The sequence below is a fragment of the Lineus longissimus genome, chromosome 2 (assembly GCF_910592395.1).
Source record: "Lineus longissimus chromosome 2, tnLinLong1.2, whole genome shotgun sequence".
NCBI lineage: Eukaryota > Metazoa > Nemertea > Pilidiophora > Heteronemertea > Lineidae > Lineus > Lineus longissimus.
In genome coordinates this window covers 16,909,888-16,932,177 of record NC_088309.1, presented here as the reverse complement: position 1 = coordinate 16,932,177, position 22,290 = coordinate 16,909,888, and the positions used below count along the sequence as shown (strand labels likewise).

The 22,290-nt window shown below is 41.2% G+C and overlaps 2 protein-coding genes across 2 annotated transcripts; one reads left to right on the top strand and one right to left on the bottom strand.

Moving 5' to 3' along the window:
• Window positions 1-259: 259 nt before the first annotated feature.
• On the bottom strand, window positions 260-10,379 carry LOC135482952 (uncharacterized). The gene is made up of 16 exons (XM_064763437.1): window positions 10,298-10,379; window positions 9,215-9,329; window positions 8,772-8,929; window positions 8,378-8,542; window positions 7,898-8,039; window positions 7,339-7,460; window positions 6,714-6,908; window positions 6,233-6,544; window positions 5,728-5,903; window positions 5,419-5,536; window positions 4,831-5,073; window positions 4,217-4,330; window positions 2,145-2,243; window positions 1,585-1,839; window positions 1,028-1,194; window positions 260-478 (listed from the first exon to the last, which is right to left on the bottom strand). Exons 1-16 carry the CDS (start codon window positions 10,377-10,379, stop codon window positions 260-262), a joined length of 2,682 nt encoding a protein of 893 aa, XP_064619507.1.
• A 6,107-nt stretch (window positions 10,380-16,486) lies between these two features.
• Window positions 16,487-17,275, top strand: LOC135482951 (putative nuclease HARBI1). Its single transcript, XM_064763436.1, has one exon. The coding sequence runs from the start codon at window positions 16,487-16,489 to the stop codon at window positions 17,273-17,275; it is 789 nt and encodes a 262-aa protein (XP_064619506.1).
• Window positions 17,276-22,290: the final 5,015 nt, after the last annotated feature.

Sequence of the window (22,290 nt, the reverse complement as noted above, 5' to 3'; positions counted from 1 at the left end):
AACAAACAAAGTGTTGTGAAGCTATTTTCGTTCCTTTTTAAAATATGGCGATCTTACTGTACATGTAAATATGTAAAAGCCACGAACAGGAAGGCTTTGTCGTGGCATCAACTATGGGTGGTTGTGGATGACGATGGAATGAATGAACTGCTAGCATCCGCAAGGTCCATCGACGGACGGCGACAGTGACCGGCGAGCAGTGAACAGACGGCGGTCTTTTTAAGTCCAATTCAAAGCCCCGGGGAAAAATAGAATAATTTCATGTAACACTCGACATTTTTTTTAAAGAACCTTTTTTTACAGACAGGGGAAACTCCTCTCTCACCTCAACCTTTCCTGGCAGCTGTTCGTAGTCAACAAAACTTGCATTCGACTTAATGGAATATTGAACTGTGAATGTCCTTGTCGTGGCGTCCTTGTCGCCATTGTTTCCCTGTGTGACCAGCCCGGTGATCTTCCTTGTGGTTTCAAGGTCAATCTATATAGATATCAGAAGAATAACATGTTTTTGCAATTGGGTTCTTGAACGGGAGAAAGACTGAGAAATAATGCGCGATCTTTTAAATGATGCTACCATATATAGGCCTATAACCGAAGACAACTACGCTCTGTTACCATGTTACGGAAGACAACAACGCTCTGATACCATGTTACCGAAGACAACTATACGCTCTGGTACTATATAACTGAACCCGTAATTTATCAAAGACTGTGGCAGTGAGTCTCCAAAGGGAGTAATTCGTGCCTACCTAGGGTCGATAGATCCCCTAGGCCAACACGTCGTGACTCGAATACGATAAAAGTAGCGGAATTCATGTTAACCGTGCTGATCCAAGGTTCTCAAAGGGGTATACTTCAGCAAACATGTTGTTGATTCAGTGAAGGTTAAATCCTAGGAGTTGAAACATTGTGGGAAACACGCCAAGACCCCAAAAATATACGAGTGATTTGCGAAACATCATGTTCTGTTGAGTTCTTCTCTATACCTTGCCTATACATGTAGTAAATGCTTTCAATAAGGGATTACCTGTATATATTTCGACCTCTGGTCATCGGTTTTCGCACACCAACTATTCTTGCTAAACAGTCCTGCGTATTTCATACCAAACCCCAAAACTGATGAAGATACTTGGTAGTGCTTGACCGGAAGTGCCGCACCAGAAGCAGTAGTTAAGGAGAGACTGCAGTGCGTCGCTGAAATTTGGTAATTAATTGATGAATACTTATTAGCTATAATGGAATCTTAATAACGTAATTGTTGGTAATAAAACATTAGAATAATATGATCAACATTAGCTAGCAAGGCTAATGATTTATTCCTGGTAATAATTAACTTTTCATCATACTGGCCAACCGATATTCAAGAGAGCCATCCGGTCATAAATGATATGAAACCTGTTGTTTTATTTAACATCTCTAAACGATTGCCATCAACCTTTTTTGATAGAAAACCAATTATACAGGGGCATGCTGTCGAGGTCAGGGCGACGAAACTACCCAATAACCCTTTTGGTTTGCTAAGATCTAAAATCTGCAGAGTTTATGCAAGATGAACTGCTTCTGATTGGTCCGGAAGTCGATTACCTTTGGCAAAAACCTTGACGTCACAGATCTGGAAACATGCCTCGACCTTGAAATCTACTCGAATATCAGTCTCCACGTGGGCGAGGTTCACAATTGTGACATACTGGCCTCTGACAGGCTGAGAGCATTCGGCCACGATCGTGTACGCTGTGCCCGCACTGAAGTTCCGGCGACAGAGAAAGGCGCCGCTCTCTTTTAGGAAGTCGTCTGGGTACATGCTGACGTGGATGTCGAATAGCCGCAATGGGCAAGCGGCTGTGAGAAAAAGAATATTGGCAATGGGGAAAAAAAAGTAAGCGATGAGCAACTAAAAACTGGTGTTATATCATATCTAGTATGGCAAACCTCAACTTTTACTGGCGGAAGCTTAAAAGTAAGACGTGCAGGAACTGCATCTATATACTGTTTTTCCACGGATAAATTTAGGTCCCTCGGCCAAAGGACTCAGTAGGCTAAATTAGGCTAGGTATTGTTTCGAAATGAGAACATGAATCGAGTCTTCATAATACACATTTGAGTTTTATCTATTATAGCACCCAAAGGACTTTATATATACGTACTGTCCTCACGTGTAATCTGTACGGCGTGAACCTCGTGGATATCTCTCAAGTCGACCTGCCACCAAGGTTTATGTGCATCAATCCGGTTCGTGCAACTAACTGGAATGAAATACAAATATATATCTAACTAGCATTGTACCCGTGGCGCAGGCAGGTTCAAATGGGCTATACCTTGAATAGATTGAATTGCAATGAAAATATAATGCAATATCAAAGGAGCAATATCGAAGAGACAAATTAAACCAACCATTTGTCCACAGACTCGGACCCTGTGGCGTGCTGTATGCGTGCATATAAAAGTAAATCAATTGGTCCGAATGAGATGATGAGGCAATGTGAATATACCTCGTTCCTTAGTCAGCAATATGCCCCTTTTTATACGGAGATGAAGGAGAACCCAGATAGGCCTTCACATGTCGGCCTATCCAAATGGCTCGGACCAATTGCACTATCACTACTAAAACTTTAAAATGCGTGCTCCTCCTACATGTAGCATGATCTCGGGCAAGGCACTTAGTCGACAGGCAAGCTAGAAGTTCAGCACCGTGAGCAGCTCCTTTATAAGGCCATGCCAAGTTCAGAGTGCCTCTTCAGATACATCAAGTTTTGAAAGCTGTGGTGAGCACATAAACATACCATTGTAACCTTAATTTGAAAATCCCTTCATAATCAAGGGCTAGCTCTGGCTAATACAGTACCAATATACGATAGACCATCAATTTGACCCCAGCTCCTTACTGCGGGAAAACCCAAGTCCAGCAACCAAAAGTATCAAAATACATTTTTGTTTACATTTGAACTGCACACATGCGTTTGTTTACAATTTCTTTCCCGCGAAATCTCGAAGATCAGGTGACCTACAATCGTGGATTGAAAATAACATTAACCTTGGTTCAGCAGGTCAACACGTGTACAGGCTGTTCCAATCATCCCCCTACAGCCAGCCGTTCAACAGGTAGTGTTAGTCACCCCACAGGGAGTGCAGGTGATTCATTAATCCCCTGCATAACTGAACAGCAATGGCTTGGCTTCCGTGAGTGATAAGGAGAATTGACCGTGTCCGATTAAAAATCCCTCATTACTGCTCCGCTGAAGTAAATTTCCGAAAATAAACAAGACGTTGCATCAGGATAACATATCACCTGCAAACGTGCAAAATTTCGAGACGAAACACGACCCCCAAATGGCACTTTAGCGAGCCGCCTTATAGTATTATGATATAGATTTGTTGGTATGTAAGTTGGACTGTACGGTGTTAAATTTGCACGCGTTTGGAAATTTCCAAATCAAAACCTCGGCCTTGTGACTGAAACCTCGATGTCATGTGCACAATCTATTAACAATTAATTCATGTCGGGAGGAGAATTTTTCGCAGATAATGTTGTTGAATGCATCAAAATATCATCCTAAAATGCAGGGCCTTTTCACTTCCACGTGATTTGAAATATCGACAGCGTAATTTATTGAAAAAAACCACTGGTATAAGAGAATGCAAGATATTGTACTCTAAGCAGGCGTTGCTATTTAATAAATCTCTAGTAACACATTCGTCCTTCGCCGATGATTCCAGTCGAACTATAATGGGGTTTCCATGACAATTGACTGGGAAATCCACGCGAACAAAACCAGCTTATTAGGAATGATTTTAAAGCAAACTAATTCTCTCCCTAATTCCCATATCACTTTCCGATATGGGATATCAGTAATAGCTGCAGGAGTTTAGATAAGATCCGCGGAGAATTTTGTGGCAACCTTTGAAATCCGAATGCATCATCATGCAAGGAAGGAACAACGGCACTAAAATGAGAGTTTACTTTTCGCTGATAGTGATAAAATGAGTGGCATGAACGTTAGAGCAGTATAATACCAAAGTACAGTTTCCGCACGTCTGATTCTAAAGCTGACATTCTAAGTTCATTGCACACGTTATTATACTGTACATAGCAAGATAAGACTAAGAGATATTTTAATGACCACTCCTTGTGTTCACCATTAATTGCCATCCGTACAACAATTAAACAATCCATATCACATTTGCGTTAACATTCTATACTCGGCTTCAGAAGTCATACCTTTTTTGCCAAAATGATCATCCACGGCCTGCTGGGCACTTTCCGCGTTTCCGTCCATCTGTGTGGCGGGTTTGTTTAAGGCCACATTAGAGTATCTCTCGTAGTCATTGCCAGCTTCAAAAGATGGACATAAAAAAACGAAAATCGGATTTGGAACTTGGCTGATTTTTACCAATCGTGTATTCTTGTCTTTGTCAGCAATTTTTTTTCCTTGGCTCATCTAATAATTGGGCCCTTCCTGATAATTCAAGAGGTAATAAACAAACAGGGTCCCTTGAGTGTAGTTATAAATAGCTGGTCACAAAACTACCTAGATTTGTTCACCTGAGCAGTTTACGAGACAAGCTGGCCGAAGGTAGCGATGGGGCAGTGAAAAGGCAAATGTCTTTTCATCGCCTTTAATCCTCTCTCTTCATTGCTTTTTTTGTTGCTATCTGCAACTCTATGTACTACCTTTACTGAGTAATTTAATTGCCTATATATAATATAATTGCCTCCTTTTGGTGAAGGGTATAATACGTACGGCTATCTGGTAGTTGATGCAATTTTCAAGTAAGAAAAACAGAGGTACAGAATCGTATTTCTTAGTTCCTCAAAGGGAATCATAAAGTTACCGCATTTTGGAACACCACACTGTATCCTGTAGTTGTTTGCAAAGCACCAAGGTATTGGTTCCAGGCTGAAGTACGCCCATCGGCAGTTGTTGGTGTCGGCGGCGATCCCGGCGTAGTCGATGAACAGGCTCCACTCGAAAGACCTGAAGGTACTCCAGGGTTGACAGGGGCCCTTGTGGGTGACGTTGATGCCCCCGCGGTAGTCCCAACCCGAGTCTAATTCTTTGTAGCAAGTGTCGACCGCTGGAATAAAGGGCGTCGAGAATATTTAAAGCGTTCAAGAGTTCATAATGATGCTGGTAAATACACGTTACATGCATTTCACTAACAGTTTTGAAGAAACCAAGATACATGCTTGTGTAATGTTAGATCTAAATAGGGTAACCAGCTTAGATTTTAGTTATCTTAGATTTTAGTTATCTTAGATTTTAACTATCTTTAGTTATTGTGACAGGGTTTTTTCATCCCAAGCAGATGAAATTACTTTGCCGGAGGTCAAATAGAACAGAGGATTTTACATAATATTGGCAAGAACTGATTCTTGATATTGGTACATAAAATTGAGTCCTCAAAATTAATCTTACTTACGGATAGGCTCATAGAAGCAAAAGTAGATAGAATTCTCATCGACTGTGCCATTGGTACTGATGCGAAGCACTTGTGATTTCGCCGTCATGTTAACTACTTTCTGACAGCTGGCTGTCATCTGAAAGATAGTATGATCAAAAAACATCAATGTCGGGGGTTAAACCTTACATCTCCTCATTTTCCATTCACCCTCCCTTTCAGTTACTCCTCTAACACGTGGTCGAGCTATAAAGCATCAAACATCTACATGATTACTTTAGGTGCATACTGTGATATTGATACATGTAACTCCACCGCTCATGTACTTACATATAATAAGTAAAAACTGTAATATGGCGGCAGTATCACATCTTTGGTGATGTCACCATCATTCCGGCAACATATACCTAGTAAAGCCGAGTTCGTGCTATTCTCCAAAACATAGGTTGCATAACCGATCACCTTAGTGATGGAGAATGGCAACTCCATAGATTTAAAGGTGAATCCTGAATTTAGAGAAAAAGCATTTCTTCATAGTTGAAAGGAAAAGGGAATGACCTTGAAAGGCCAAGTCACAGAGGCAATGTGATGATTAAAGCTCACAATTAAAAAGGATTTGAAGAAGAGGTTTAAGTTTACATCCCATACAATACATTAGTTCGAATATTCGAAAGGATCCCTAGTTGTCTGGGAGATCCCCCCCCCCCCCGCGGATGTCATTGGCATTCGATGGGAGGACGATTTTTCAACTGTAGCATGGCCACATCACTTTCGGTTTTGATGTTGTCAACAAATGTGGACAAAAAATATTTGTACACGATCCTAAATAACTTACCACCAGGGCACGTTTGGTTTAGGCTCAAGATACAATAGGCTCCTTTCGGCCAATCTACTGCTTTGACCTCGACGCCAGTGTCCACCACACTGGAAGAATCCGGTGACGTCACGGACACGCAGACATTTAAATCAATGTTGCTCGTTGTGTAAGGACCTTTCAACTGGAATTCACTAGGCCAATTGAAAGTGTGTTCATCAGAGGATAAGGTGGCGCTACCAGTCTCCCAGACCTTCCGGGCCCAGTCTGGGCATGAGTATACGGACATTGGAATGGCATAAGAGCCTGTCGGCCACACGAGAGGAATCGCACCTAAACAGATAAGAGAAAAGCTTGGTTTTGCAATATCAGCTTGGCAACAATTCCTGGGTTAATACAGATAGAAAAAAAAGAAAAAGAAATAGTGGGATGTGAACCAGCTAGGTGATGGCTAATACGTGCAGCATGCAATTCCAATAGAAAGTAGTCTTGGTTTGCTTACCTTTCTTTTTCTCAGTCCACTCGCAATCAAACCAAGAAAGACAACATTTTCTGTTCTCGGGACCAGCACAAAGATGGTTAGAGTAATGACCGTTCGCACAGCACTGAATGGGTCCACACGTCCCGCCGGCAAGGCCGCAGAGCCTGTCGTCAGTCTGTGGGGTGGGCTCAAAGTAAGACTCGGCCGTCACTCCAACTGGAAGGGGTAGGTAGTATAAATTTTACCTTTTTGATCTCAGCATTAGGTCAACACTTTTCTCGCGAATTCGTTCAAACTACCTTTGCGTTTCAGCAGAGAAAATAAAATGTATTGGTACTTTTGGAAACGGCCCGGCAAATCAGTGAAATTAGGACAGGCAAAAGGCTTGCCTCTTAGGCAAAATCTACTCCGAGAGACGTGTGGACTTCAAGTGTCGGTTCTGCTCTGGGATAGTGTTTTTACTTCGGTAAAAATAGTTATACTAACTCAATTACGTACAAGCGCTCAAGTGCTCGCGCCTCTGTCATGTATGTGCAAGACCGCATGAAAGTTATCTATTACCGCGGTAGATTTCACAATAACATCCAAAATGGGGATCTACAAGATGCACAGAATCACTAACTATGCGCTATACTACATATCTCACCACATATTGGTGTGTTACAGAGCTGCCACTCTGTGCCGTTACCCACAGTGAAGCACCACGGAGCGGACCTGTCATCCTCCTCACCAAACAGGTACTTGTTGCGACAGTAGTTGTGATCAGAACTGAAAAGGAAATTATCCAAAAATGATTTCATTTTTTCGTTTTAGCACATTCTTTAAGAAATCGCATGCAAACTTATGAGATCAGCAGATCCGCTTTTCGCTTGCGTAATCTGCGGCGGATGAAAACGCTTGCAATTACCCCACAACTTGACGTGCAAAGATCGTACTCATGACGCAAGAATATATAAAACTTTCATCAGGGTATCATATTCTCTTTAAAATAAATGTTTTTGGGCTTTTGAATGACCTTAAAGCCGGGCTTTTTGTCCTACATAAATATGCAACCCTATAGAAGTTTCGGAAAAATGACAAATACAGAAAGGTTTTTGATATTAAAAAAATCTAAGTAAAATTTTCGTTTCGCTGATATTCTAGTTCCGACTTGGCTTGGAGAACTTCTCAATTCTAAAGTACTGGTACATTTACTGCAAGCCCACCTTCCTACTCCATTTGTATCATGTCTGTTCGGATACTGGGCATCCCATCGCTGACACTGGTGCCCATCCACAGTCCGGAACTGTCGACCTCGGTACAGCTTCCCCGCGGGGTCGGAGAGACAGTCGTTGGAGGGAGACGGATCTGAAGCGAGATTGTTATTACATAGCCTTCAATCCATTATATGATTTGGGCTTAAAGTAATATTGCACATGGTTCTTTAGTGAGGTGGTGATACTTGGGTCTGTGGAACACTAAAATACGCCAATTATTCTGAATGATACGATACGTTAGCGTTTCGATTTTGCCGATTCTGAGGCCTCCGCATTATCGCGGCGGCTATCGTTGAAGCGTAACAGAAAAGAGCGATTAAAAAAGTTTGATGCCGAAAAGTGGGGAGGCCGGAGACAGCTTGGCAACCTGGAAAATACAAACAAATAATTTCCTGTAAACAATGTGTTATCACTGGAGGGACTACTTACACATGTCCTTGTCCCACATGCAGTTGAATTCTCCGAGACAGCACACTCTGCTTCCGTCACCATCACAGAAATTAGTGACGTAGTCATCATAAACACAACATCTGCTATCTCCACACTTGCCTTTTGTGGCTACACACTTTGCATCGGGTAGACTCTCATTAAGAACTGCAAGTTGAAATTATGCTGTTTTAGCACGAATTATCAAGATTTTTTTCAGAATGTTAACCTGCCAGCAATGCGACACGGAGCAATTCCACTTTGAAATGTTTGTTTTGATAATAGAATTCGACCCTGGTGCTGTTATAGCACGAAAATTTGCTGAAACTTGGCATTTATAGTATATGTGTTCATATATCAGTCTACACAATGGCATCGTTTGACGAACGTAACTTACTCTTTTCCTCGCAGTAGGGTACGAGACAGTACTCCCAAACAACCTGCGGATCGACCGTATAGCACCAGGGATCAGCTCTCCCGTAACCTGGGTTACGACAGTAGTTCTCTGCTGTGGTCAGACTCATTTCCGGCATCGCATGGCCAACAACATAATGCCTGAAGAGAGGACAGAATTCTCTTATTTCCTCTATGAAAGAAACATCATTCGAGATGGCCCGTTAGCATCTTAATCTATTCTAAATTGGCGAGTGTGACTGAAAGTAGACTCTTTCACCAGGCTCCTTAGCGCAGCGAAGGTTTGAGGTTACCTGGACTAGACTGAAAGGGAGCCAAGTGGGCAAGATTAAGATACATGAAGTCGCCGATAGGTGATTGCGCAGTCAATCGGCGTTATTCTCAACGGAGAAACGGAGGATTTCATTGGTTGTACAGTGCGCTCACCTGTGGGGCACTTGTTTGTCCCATCTTTGACACGTTCGACCAGAGACCGTAGTACTTTTATATCCCACGTACTCACGGCCTTTCCTCGTAAGTTTGCAATCCAGGGGTACATTTCCTGAAATGTAGTATTGTGTATGGCTGGCGTGAGTGGACAGAATTCAGAATTATGCCACGGCACAAATCGGAATTGTGGTGCACAATTAATCGACCAATCAAAACATCAGATCTCGTGAATTATGCCGCGGCATGAATAGGAAGTGTCGACGTAAGTGCAATTTATGCCGCACCATGAATAAAACGATTGCCACCTTCTGATTGGTCTAATTATGCCACACCACAATTCCTATTTATGCCGTGGCATAATTCTGAATTCTGCCGCGTCATAATTCAAGAGATCCGATGTTTTGATTTGGTTGATTTATGGTGTAACACAATTTCTATTTATGTCGTGGCATAATTCTGAATTTTGTCCACTCGCGCCAGCCATAATCGTGTAATTAACAATTTTTATATCAAGCTCGATGCGTGCATTTTGAAAGTGACTGTCGCCCGCTAAGCAGGTCCCATATATATGATGTACACAACGTCGTTTTATTTCCTCTTAGCGAGTTGATTTCGATTTCGATTTTGAATCGAAATCGAAGGGTGGATGACCACGAGTAATTACAACAGAATATCAGTGGCGGTTATTCGAATGGAGCACGTAATGGGAATATACCGCAATGTCGACGGGCGGAAAACATATATGAACAGGGGTGGGAAGGTATCTATAGATACGTGTTCACGTTCATTAGGGGTGAGCAGAGAAATAGTAGGTTTTGTATAGGCATTCACCGGGCAATAATCACTTCACAAAAAGAGGTTCAGCCAGAGGTACTCAGTGGTAGAATCCCGGGGCAGTCCATTGCGTTATGCTAATTTGATCTCCTCATGGTGAGGAATGAGGTCGGTTCACTGCGTCCGGAGTGCACTCAGTAACTGATGGACAACAAATGATGTCTAGTATATCCACCACCCGTACTTTGAATCAGCACCGCCGTCAGGAACGAGATTAGGTTAATTTTACAAAGTAATTATACTTACCTTGAATCCGCTGAAAATATATCCCGAAAAGCATCAGAAACGGAAGTATACGCAGGGTTAAACAGCCGCCATATTTGGCCATCATAGGGGAACTGCCAGAAAAAACCCGACAAGTGGAGATCATGTCATGGACTATCCTATGATAGAAACATAAATAAGTTTCTCCAACGCAATCGTTACAGAAATATTGTCTATATGTCAATCATGACCGCAATCTGCCAATCTGGTGTACTTAGCCGTTTTCATTTCGGATGCAACCTCGAAATTAAGCCGCCTAAGGCATGATATAAGTCTTCTCCAAACACCGGGTAGAAATTATCCGACAATTGCTGACTGTATCAAGGACTTTCCCCCAGATAGCGGAAATGAGAAGGTCTCCATCTACAGCTAAATCATCTGGCGTGGGGCTAATTATTCGTACGATTTGTCAGATAGAGGCAGGAAATTATGAGAATTCACGTAAGCTGCTTCTGGTCGCCGATAATTGTCGGTACGGATGGCTTATCTGTGACCAAGCGCTGACCAAACCATATGGGACAAACACACCTTCGCAAGAATTGTTGACCAAATTAAGCAAATCAAAGACGTGCACGTTTGTATTCTTACACCGTGCACGTTGGTATTCTATTTTTTACTCGTTTTACTTTCTCACCTTATCCGAGGTGATTGAGGAATTTTGTTGTTGTATAAACAATCCTTAAGCAACACTCACAAAATTCCTTGTGCGGTCAGTTTTGCATAACATTGCACCTCCATTCGACTGAATATGATAACGTACGATTCGTAAAATATGCCGAGAACATTCGTTGTGGTCGCGCGTGTCATAAGTCGACGCTTTGTGAGCGCATCAAAACGCAGGTTTCCTGAATGATTCCATGTACAGTCTCCTTAGCAAGAAAAAACAGATTGTTGGATGCGATGTATTTTTTTTAAATCGTCCACTAATTAAAGTCGTACCATCAACCAAAACCTTGTCGTGTGGTCCAGCAGCATCATCACCAACATGTGTGCTTCTCACGATCTCAATAATCGCTGCTGGAACCATCGGCAATCATGATTGGCCAGCCTCCTCTCGTGCGTCGGCGGAGATTCTGCCAATCAGAGAGTCTTCCATATTTGACCAACTACCGTTAAGCACCGAAAGTAATCATTCCGACACCGATTGTTAATTTGTTTAAAGAAGGTCGAATGGCCATTAAAAGAGGATGCGGGGTGATTGCCCTATAGCTTGACCTTGGAGTCGTCTTACACTGGTCATCCTATAGGATAAAGAGGACACCGGAAATCTGTCGCGTAGTCCGGCCTTTGCCTGATTTATGACTACGTGTTTTCAGCTTATCACATTCCGGTTCGTTATTGACTTGTTTTTCAGCAACTCTAGAATTAATGAATTATAGTGTTCCAGTGGCCGAGGGCGGGCTTTAACTTTTAAGACGGTCTTGTAATGTAAAGTAATATAACCATGTGCATATCGCCGTAAAAGGGGGTTGAACAACTTAATCAATTCTTGTCAGTTGTGACAATTCCCAAAGGTGGCGTTGCATTTAGTACTGGAACGGTCATCGACCAGATGACCTTTCGAAGGTAAATGAGAGAAAAGGCATATATATGGTGCATCCGGACCGGATTCTTTTCTGCGTGATCACGTACACGTATTCATCAAATTCGCCGTGTGCATGGTCACGTCGACCGCGCTGGTGAGTGTTGATATTCCGCCAGTCATTTTATTTCGCCAGTCATTTTAAAAACTATACGGTGGCCTATTCGAATAATTTTAAAGTTTATGATAAGCATGGGGAATAAACTTGGTATTTAACGTAGGCCTGTAGCTGGCAATTATAAATCAGATTATATTTATGTGGAGTTCGGGGGGGAGGGCATTTGAGTGCCCTTTCAACTTTCTCAGAATAAACAAAGTGGCTAATAGTAACACTGTCAGGAACAAATCCAAAGGATGGAGATAGGGTAATTTTCAAGTTAAAGGGACAATATAGGCAGCAGCTAGGCAGGCAAGATAAAGTTACACGAAGTCGGCAATAGGGGTCTCTCACATCTCACAGTACGTCGAAATGATTCACGCTGGCATGAGGAAAATATTAGTGCTGAATCTGACATGACCTAGGGCCCTTACTGTGTATATAAGTCACCTGAAGATGGCCAAATAAGCCCCTCTGCTCCTGCCTATAGCCCCCTTTAAAGCCTGGGATTAGCTAACCCCACATAATGAGAAGGCCCAAAATACCATCGTGTCAGCCCAAAATACACAGTTGAAGAAATAGAAAATTTAATTATACCATCATAACATATTAAAAGAATCAATAAATTGCGTTTGTACAATTAAATATGAATGTACAATACAAATATACTTGTCTTCCTCACAGGCCACTGTATCAATCATAGCAAACCCGTCAGCTCCGAAATTCTTTCCATTTTACCTAGCATTATCAATATATGCTGGAGTCATACGTGTCATGCTGCCAAATACGACACAATCACTATTAAACATGCTAGAGTTATAAAAAGTATTTGATTTTAACTTCAATCATAGGTTTTGGCACTTTTGTGCCAAGTTTATAAGTTTCTAAAAAATGACTGGTGACTATTGACTGGTGAACGGCGCTATAAATTGACTGGCGGAATATCCACACTCCAGCGGAGGTAGGAAAAGCAATACAACAATGAACAACGCCGGTGTACAGATATATGTACATCCGGGTAGCAAGATGGTGGTAAGATGGAATCAATGAATCGAGTATAACGTATTAACTCGGAACTATAGGCGTAATTTGAATTCTATTAGAACCGAAACAATTCTATCGATAGGCTATATTCACAGGTGGTTGTATATCAACAGAACTGAACCGGATCTACTAGAACACAAAATACGCTTTATAGTTCTGAATCGTTACGTCATACAAAGTGATAATTTTAGGTCGGAGGAGGACATGACATTTATCTAAAGATTTTAACCTAATATGGCCGTTCAGAAAGATCCCGGTGTCGCAACCCCCCCCCCCCCCGCCCCACAACCCACCACCACCACCACCACCACCAATCATCTTTTTCTGCTTTTTCTACGCGCCAAAAGCTCACTGATTCTATACTCGCATGAAAGAGTTTTTTATTTTTACTGATTCTGCACGAATATCATTTCTGCCAGATTTGATTAATATTATCAAATTTGCCATATTTGCAAGGCCCGCATGTGGCATGATATATGTTGCAATATTCAATAAAAATATTTTTCATGCAATATTGATTTTTGTTCATTCATCGTTTCATTTTTGATGCAATGTTACACTTTTTTATGCAATGTTAAAATTTCCATTCAATGTGTGTTCATATTTGATGCAATGTTACATTTCTTTATGCAATGTTTACTCCATAATTGTTCATTCAATGTTTCATATTTGATGCTATGTTTCACTTTTTTCATTCAATATTCAAACTTTCATTTGATAATTGCCCTGATAATTGTTCATTCATCGTTTTATTTTTGGTGCAATGTTACACTTTTTTTTCATGCAATGTTCAAATTTTCATTCGATAATATGCATTCAAAGTTTCATATTTGATGGATTGTTTTCAATTTTCTTCATGCAATTACGATTAAATTTTCATGCAATATTTGGCAATTATTCATTCAATGTTGGCGCAACCTTTTTCTTTCAATACTCTGTGAAAATATTTATGCAAAAACTGCATTGTGGGTAATCTTAGAAACGAAAACGCTGATTGGCTAATCTCATGTAGTGGAATAGGAGCGATATACTGTAATATATATGAGCTATATGTGTTTATTTATCAGTTAAACTAGTAATTAAGTCTTTAACTGATTGGATTCTGTTAGAAAATGCAGGTTTTGATGATGTTTACCTTGGTCATGTTGGTTGTCTGCTAAAGAGCAACCATCTTGGATAATGCAATGTGGTATTTGCCTAGCGACCTGGCTTAGCAACCAATCAGAAGCCAGTTTACAATATTATAATTAGATTGGTGATGTCATTACCCAAATATGGTATTTGTCAACAATCAAACATGTGGGTTTGTTGTGATTTGTGACTTGCGTCTTTTCAAGGATTCAGAGTCCATGTGTGAAGAGAACAAGTTGTGTTTTTATCTAAGAGCTGTGTTCTTTCAGTTATTTTCATAAGGATTACAATACCACTAGCACATTGTACACAACTTTTTCCAAAGTCGTTTGATACGAGCTTGGAGGGAGGCTGTCACGACAATCACAATTGTATGGTTTGGTCTCATTCATATACAGCCATTGACAGCATGTACACAACAATGGAGCTTTTGGTACGTCTGTCTTATTCCCCGTCACGAGATTAGCCAATCAGCGTCCGCGTTTCTAATATTACCCACAATGCAGTTTTCGCATAAATATTTTCGCAAAATATTGAATAAAAAAGTTTCCGCCAACATTGAATGAAAAATTGCCAAATATTACATGATCATTTTATGAAATTTAGAAATCGTTATTGCATAAAAAAGAGAAACATTGAATCGAATACGAAACATTGAATGATCAATTATCAGGGCAACTATCGAATGAAAATTTGAGCATTATTGCATGAAAAACGTGAATTATTGCATCAAATGTGAAATATTGAATGAACAATTATCGAGTAAACATTGCATAAAGAAATGTAACATTGCATCAAATATGAACACACATTGAATGGAAATTTTAACATTGCATAAAAAAGTGTAACATTGCATCAAAAATGAAACGATGAATGAACAAAAATCAATATTGCATGAAAAATATTTTTATTGAATATTGCAACATATATCATGCCATAGCCGCATTAGGTGTTTGGCTACAGTAGTTGCATGGCGTGGATTTCATCCTATGATATTGTCACCTGTCAATAACATGACTAGTAACATTACATGTATGATTAAGCATGCTTAGTATATGAAATATTTATTAATTCTGTAGCGTACCTTTTATGATAACCTATGCAGCAATTGAAGTCTGATGTCCGTTCACACAATAATTCTCGCGATATTTTTTTACACATGAACTACATGTATTTAACCTTAATTGCAAGTACAGCCCAATGTGGCCAGTATACACCGATATATCTCAGCAGGTACATGTATAAGAGATAACTGTAATCAGCTGTACCCCAGGCATCGAGTATCTTTGTTTGATGATAGATCACTGTCGAATTAGGGGAAATGAATTGTATGTCAATTGTATTGATACGTATCTATTGGTCAAATTGATGGAGTATTAAATCATCAATGCAAAAAGGTTGGATATTTCACCTGTATATAATCAACTTATGATGTAAATTATACTGTTCTTGTTGTAATCGTATATAGTAATCATACGGGACAGGAAATGCAATTAAGTTCGGTCACACAAGTACATTGATAAATAGCAATACGCTCCAATACCAATCAATATACGTGTAACTGTATAATCAAATGCGTATGACGCCGCAACCCAATCATCATCATCAGTCGACGCTGTATGCATGCAGCTTGGACGCGGAGAAATGCTTCGACAAAATATGGCACGCCGGGCTTTTTTACAAGCTGATCGATACATTTTCTGTCGACAAGTGGATGTTTCTGTATGAACTATATGGTACACCAAACGCACAAATCCGCTGGAATGGCTACAGCAGTTCAGCCTTTCCAATAACCAGAGGAACCCGGCAGGGAAGTGTTCTATCTCCGCTCCTCTTCAACATTTTCATTGACGATCTTTTGAGAGTCCTCAGCAACGAGGGCCCTGGTGGTTTACGGATTGGTGCTTATATTCTAAGGTGCTTTGCTTACGCAGACGATATAACTTTGTTTGGTGTTACAGCGCCAGGTCTACAGCATCTAATTAATATTTGCGCGAACTACGCAAAACTATGGCGTTTTAATTTTGGGATCAAAAAGTCCAAGGCCCGTATTCTTGAACCCTCCTTTAACACTAAGGGAGACTTTAAGTCAACCTTTAGCTAAATTTCATTTCAAGAACCAACCTTTATTTCTGGCTAAAGGACTCCTTTATGTATCTTCCTTAAGCAAAGGTTGGGCCATTTCTAGAACCTTCCTTCATTACAGGAAATGCTTTAAATTGCTGTAAGGAGGCCTTTAAACATAAGGTTGGTCTGGAGTATCCTTTAGTCTCCCTTTAGTAGCCGATGTGGAAGGATCTCTTCTGATAACTCAGCGATGGGCGATTATGTCAACCGACTAGTGCGTCTTTATGACGTCAATATGCGTATGCCACGCATCCGGACACTGCTTCCTCAGTTTCGAGAGGATGATTTCAGTGACGACGCCTTTTTTGATCGATTTCGGTTCACCAAGGATGGATTTAACCAGCTGATGCACTTCATTGGCGACGACATCCCGGAACCTGAGAACAATCGTGGACACCCCATGTCACCAAGGACCCAAGTGCTAGTTGCACTCCGTTACTATGCGACAGGTTCGTTTCAGATCGTTCACGGAGATTTGCAAGGAGTGTCCCAGCCATCGGCTTCAAGACTTGTTAAAAGGGTTTCAGGACTGTTAACAAGAAAACGAGCCGAAGTAATTCGTTTTCCAATTGGACAGGAAGCTGTTGAAAATAAAAGGAAATTCTATGAACAGTATGGTTTTCCTGATGTGCTAGGTTGCGTTGACGGAGTTCATGTGCCCATCGAAGCCCCAAGCTTGGACGAACGTGAAATTTATAGATGTCGCAAGGGTTTCATGTCGCTGAATGTTCAAGGCATCGCAGATACAGATCTGAAATTCATCAACATTGTTAATCGATGGCCGGGGTCAACTCATGATTCACGTATTTTCGATAACAGCCGGATTTGTTTCCAGCTTGAACAACGCCAATTCGAAGGCCTTCTGCTTGGAGATAAAGGCTACGCTTGCCTACCATTTTTAATGACGCCATTTCGGAACCCAGCTGGCCAAGGCGATACAACAGATCACACAAGAGTACAAGATCTGCAGTTGAAATAATGTTTGGTATATGGAAACGCAAATTTCCGTGTTTGAAACAGGGTATAAGAGTGAAGCTTGACACAGCAATGTCCGTCATCACTGCGACTGCAGTATTGCACAATATTGCCATTGATCTGAAGGAGCCAGATGTTGGTGAAGAGGCTGAGGCTGAGGATGACGATGTCCCTGTAGTCGATAGGGATGATAATGTCATGGGTGCTGCTATCAGACAAACAATTGTTCAACAACATTTTCAATAAGCACAATTTATTGACAATTATTTTGATCTGCTGTTCATGTACAATGTACCAAAGGGATTTAATTGTGCATCAAAAGTAACAAGTTTACCTATTACAACTGTGTATAAACTGGTGAAGATAGTTGGTAGTCATCAACAGCATTGTTGGCTGTGGCGCCTGGCATTGTGACTGCTTGGAATCCTCGACTATTCAGCTTCGTCCAAAACGACTGCTGCAACCTGAACACCTCCATCCGTTGTTCGTGCTCGTCTTTTTCAAATTTAATTTTGTTCTCCAGATACTTCATCTGGAACTCGTGCTCTTCCCTTTGCATTGCCAAAGCTGAATCAACTGCGTTCGCGCGGTTGCCTACGGCTGATGGAGATTTACTACGGGGCCTCTCCTTCACGTTTCGAGTACAGCGGGCTTCAGTCTTGGGTGTGTTTGGTTCGTCTAATTCTTCAATGACTTGGGGTTCATCAGATTCAGATGAGTCCTCGTAGTCGTCAGGCTTTCCGGCGCCAGCGGATGGCTTTGTTTTCTTGGCTGAAAAACCGAGGTTTTGAAGAATTCAATTTGCCATTTTGATTCAATAGAGACCTTTTTAAACCTCTTGCTTAAGCCAGAAGTAAAACATTTTTAGTTTTCCGTTTGGTCTAGATAAATGCTGAACAGTTTTGTTTTTGTGGCTTCAATTCCATAAAGCTGGAAAAGGACCCTAATTAATGCTCTTAAATTCAATGCAGTTATCATGTGTGTGATGGATACGTGGTACTTGGAGAACGGAGCCATATATTGGACTGTCAGTTTAATACGAAGAGTGAAAAGAGTTTAAAATTAATTTGAACGAATTAGTGCTACCTTTTTGTGATGAGTGTTATCAGTTATGAGCCACCACAATGTGGCAGATTATTTATTTCGATTAAAACAATGCTGTATAGTATTGAGTCAATACTTTACCTTCTAGTTTATGATACCCTGTATCATCGTCAAAGTCGTTATCCAGTGGGTGGAGTACTTCGCTACAATAGGATGCTACCATGTGGGATACATCATCAGCGACGGAATCTTTATCCATTGATCCACCTCCTGTCAGTTGGCGACATTTCTTTTCCTGTGCAACGTCTTTCTTTGCCTTCACTTTCAAATTATCGATAACTTTCTTAAGCTGTGTAGTATCGCAAGGTTTGATACCTGGCTGCGCATTGAACGTTTTCGTGATTCTGTCCCAGGCTCCATTTTTGGCAGTCAGAACCTTAGTAGTATTTTCCCGCTGGTCTAGTATATGCTTTTCCTTAGTGACCAGTTGCATTAGTAACTGTTTTTCTATTTCACTGAACCGTCTACGCGATTTTTGTGTTTTGCCGTCATCCGGAGAACCGTTGGTTTTTCCTGTTTTCAGCATGTTGGTTGTCCGCAAAATTTGAGTACAATTACTTGTCGCTTCCACAGCCGCACTACCCAATGAACTCTCATGTATTTAGGCCTAGCTGCATATACTTCACTTCAGATCAAGACCACGGCATAATATAACAATGGTAGTGTAATCACTATAGTTATTACACGGGACTTCAAAACTGACATCGTCCTGTTACCTCAGATCATTATAAGGATAAAGGGAGCCTTATTGAAAGTGTCCCTTATTCAAAGGGACCCTTTAGCAACTTTGAGGTAAAGGTGGACCTTAACATAAGGGAGGTTAAAGTGTGGTTCTTGAATACCATTTCTTATAGGTGCCTTTAACAAAGGAACTCCTTAGTAAAGGTGGCCTTAATAAAGGCCTACTTTAGCCCTATTTAAAGGTGGGTTCAAGAATACGGGCCCAAGTGTATGGTTATTGGTAAGAAGATCCTTAAACACGACCCCAAATGGTCACTCTCTGGGACAGTAATGGAGAATTCGGACTATCTGGACATTCTAGGTGTTGCTTTTGAAAAATCCCCCAGCGGTTTGCGCCATGTGGAAAATCGTATTAGATCATGTAGGAACGCGTACTACAGTCTGAGCGGCTGTGGTTTGAGCTACCCTGGTCTTAGTATACAGAGGCTAAGGTTGAACTTTGGAGAAGTGTGTGTGCTCCTTCTCTCTTTTACGGTTTAAACTCAATATGTTTAAGTAATGGTGATATCAAAAAGTTAGATAAGGTACAGGGCTCCTTAATCAAACAATGTTTTGGTCTATCTAAATTCTTTCATCATGGTTCACTGCTTAAGGCGCTTAGCATTGATGACGCTAAGACTGTACTATTTGACAGGACCACTAATTTATTAAAACGTATTCTATCTGTTAAGTGCCCGGCCAGAGATATTGCCCTGCTAACGCGTATGGGCGGTTATTACCGCAAATAAAGACAAACCAAAGCAAAGACACTTGTGTAGCATATCAAGGACACGTAGATTGATACTCCTGTGTGTGCCACATCAAAGACATCTGGACCATACACCACATCAAAGATAACGATGCGAAGTCAACAGGCGGCGCCACTGTAGATTGCTGGCGGCCGTATGCCTGTTGACGTTGTACATAGGCCATGGGACGAGTGGCAAAAATGTGTCTCGAAAAAGGATTCCGTTTGAAAAATTAGCGGGCAAATTGAAAACAGTCGTTTTTGTGTAATATGGGGGTGCTGATTTCAAAAATCAATTTTTCTCCCGCGTAAAGTTGCACATTAAGTCAGAATTGAGACCCTTAATAGGGCCTAATGGTCCCATTAAAGTAGGGGTCAAAAAGTTGATGTCATCGAAACATGTCAACATGGGTATCAAAATGAAGGTCTATGGGGGTACTTTAACATTGCATAGTTTTTGGTCCCCTTAACGAACCGTGGGAGCCCCCCAGGGAGGGTCAAAAAGGGCAAAAGTGGTGAACTTTGACCCTGTCCCACGATCTTCATAGGGACTATAAATGGATAAAAACTGTTTTATTTGACAGTAATCGGTCTCATTTCTGACTTAATGTGCAACTTTACGCGGGAGAAAAATTGAATTTTGAAATCGGCACCCCCATATTACCCAAAAACGACTGTTTTCAATTTGCCCGCTAATTTGTCAAACGGAACTTCACATTTTTCACACTCGTCCCATGGCCTATTGTTGTTATTCGCCACCTCTCTCCCCATTATTCCAACAACTTGTTGAAGGAGGTTGACACAGTTTTCTAACTTATCTCTATCCATGGTTATGATATACTATAGTATGATTGATGATGTTGAAAAGAAAGGGGATCTGAAAATACGACAGTCTACTACGAATAGATGCAATAGTGACATAACAACACGTGCATTTTCCCCGCTAGTCGCTGTATCAACAAAAACCTATAGTTGTCGAAATCGTTTTTACTTTTCCCAAGACGGTGGCGCTGCCTGTTGACTTCGCATCGTTATCTTTGATGTGGTGTATGGTCCAGATGTCTTTGATGTGGCACACACAGGAGTATCAATCTACGTGTCCTTGATATGCTACACAAGTGTCTTTGCTTTGGTTTGTCTTTATTTGCGGTAATAACCGCCCATACACGCGCCATGTTCCTGGATCTATTATACACAGAGTGTGTCGCTTTGGACTCTCACCAGTACAGGTAGCTTTTGGGGCAATACCTAAGAGACATGACGGAATTGTGGACTCAATTAGATCACTCTTATCAAACAGTGCAATAAACAATCGCAAATCCAAATGCCATTTACTTCTTAGGTTCATTTTGTCTCCATTTTAATGTATATTGTAGTTTGTTCAATTTTTCACATGTATGTTTTATTGCTCCGACTGGAGGTTTATCAATAAATTATTATTATTATTATTATTATTATTATTATAGCGCAGCAGGTTGTCACAAGCTTCCTCTAACTAATCCTTTCCTGGGCAAGGTCCTCAATTTGGCTAGATGTCCGCACCAGAGTCTTTCTCCATCTCCTAGCAGTGGCTACATGGGTGAAGACAGGTGGAACATTCGCTGGCGGTCTGGGCGTCTCCTGCATGCAATGCGTTGGGTGGTACAGGGCGGACAGTTCGGCTGGTTCATTGCCTAACCAAATCACTATGACCAACTATGGTAAAGGCACTGTCAAGTCTGGCCAACATGCTTCAGGATTTTATGGCAATGACAGGAATGACGGCCTTCGCACGACTTTTCCAAAGGAAAATTCGGTTGGGTCACTTTGGGGAGGGGACGGATGATTTTGGGTCACTTAATCAGGTGACAGGGGGTTAACCAAAACGGGGTGGGTAACGGGCTTTAATCGGTGGATTTTGGGTGATTTATTCGGTTGGGTCACTTAATTGGTTGAGGTCACCTAATTGGTTGCAACAGCTTCCCTCATGCGTACACTCCGGACGCAGAGGACGGGCAACGTACGGGAATACTTCCGGGGCCGGTAGGTCCAAGACATTCCGTCATGCTAGCAGTGGTAACCATCACAATGCTATGAGAAGGCTGCAGAGGTTCTTTCAACCAGTCCTTCTAAAGATTGCAAAAGAGCGAAAACCTGCAAAGTTCATGTAAAATCATTTATTTAAAGATACTTTGTCTAGTGTGCTATTTTCTGAATGACAGCACAAGTTTAACGGCACAAAAGAGGACGGATTTGCAGCTACTTTTCTGCAGTATATATGACAGGGGAACAATCAACATTTCCATATTATTTCAGCTATCTATCTATATTATCAACAACAAATTTGGCAAGCATAAATTGAGTGGTGGCTGCATTAAAAAAGAAAATTAAAGCGATCAAACGAAAATATATCACAGCTTTTATTTCTTCAGAGGACTCGAGAAGTGCCGTCGCGCTGTTGATCACGT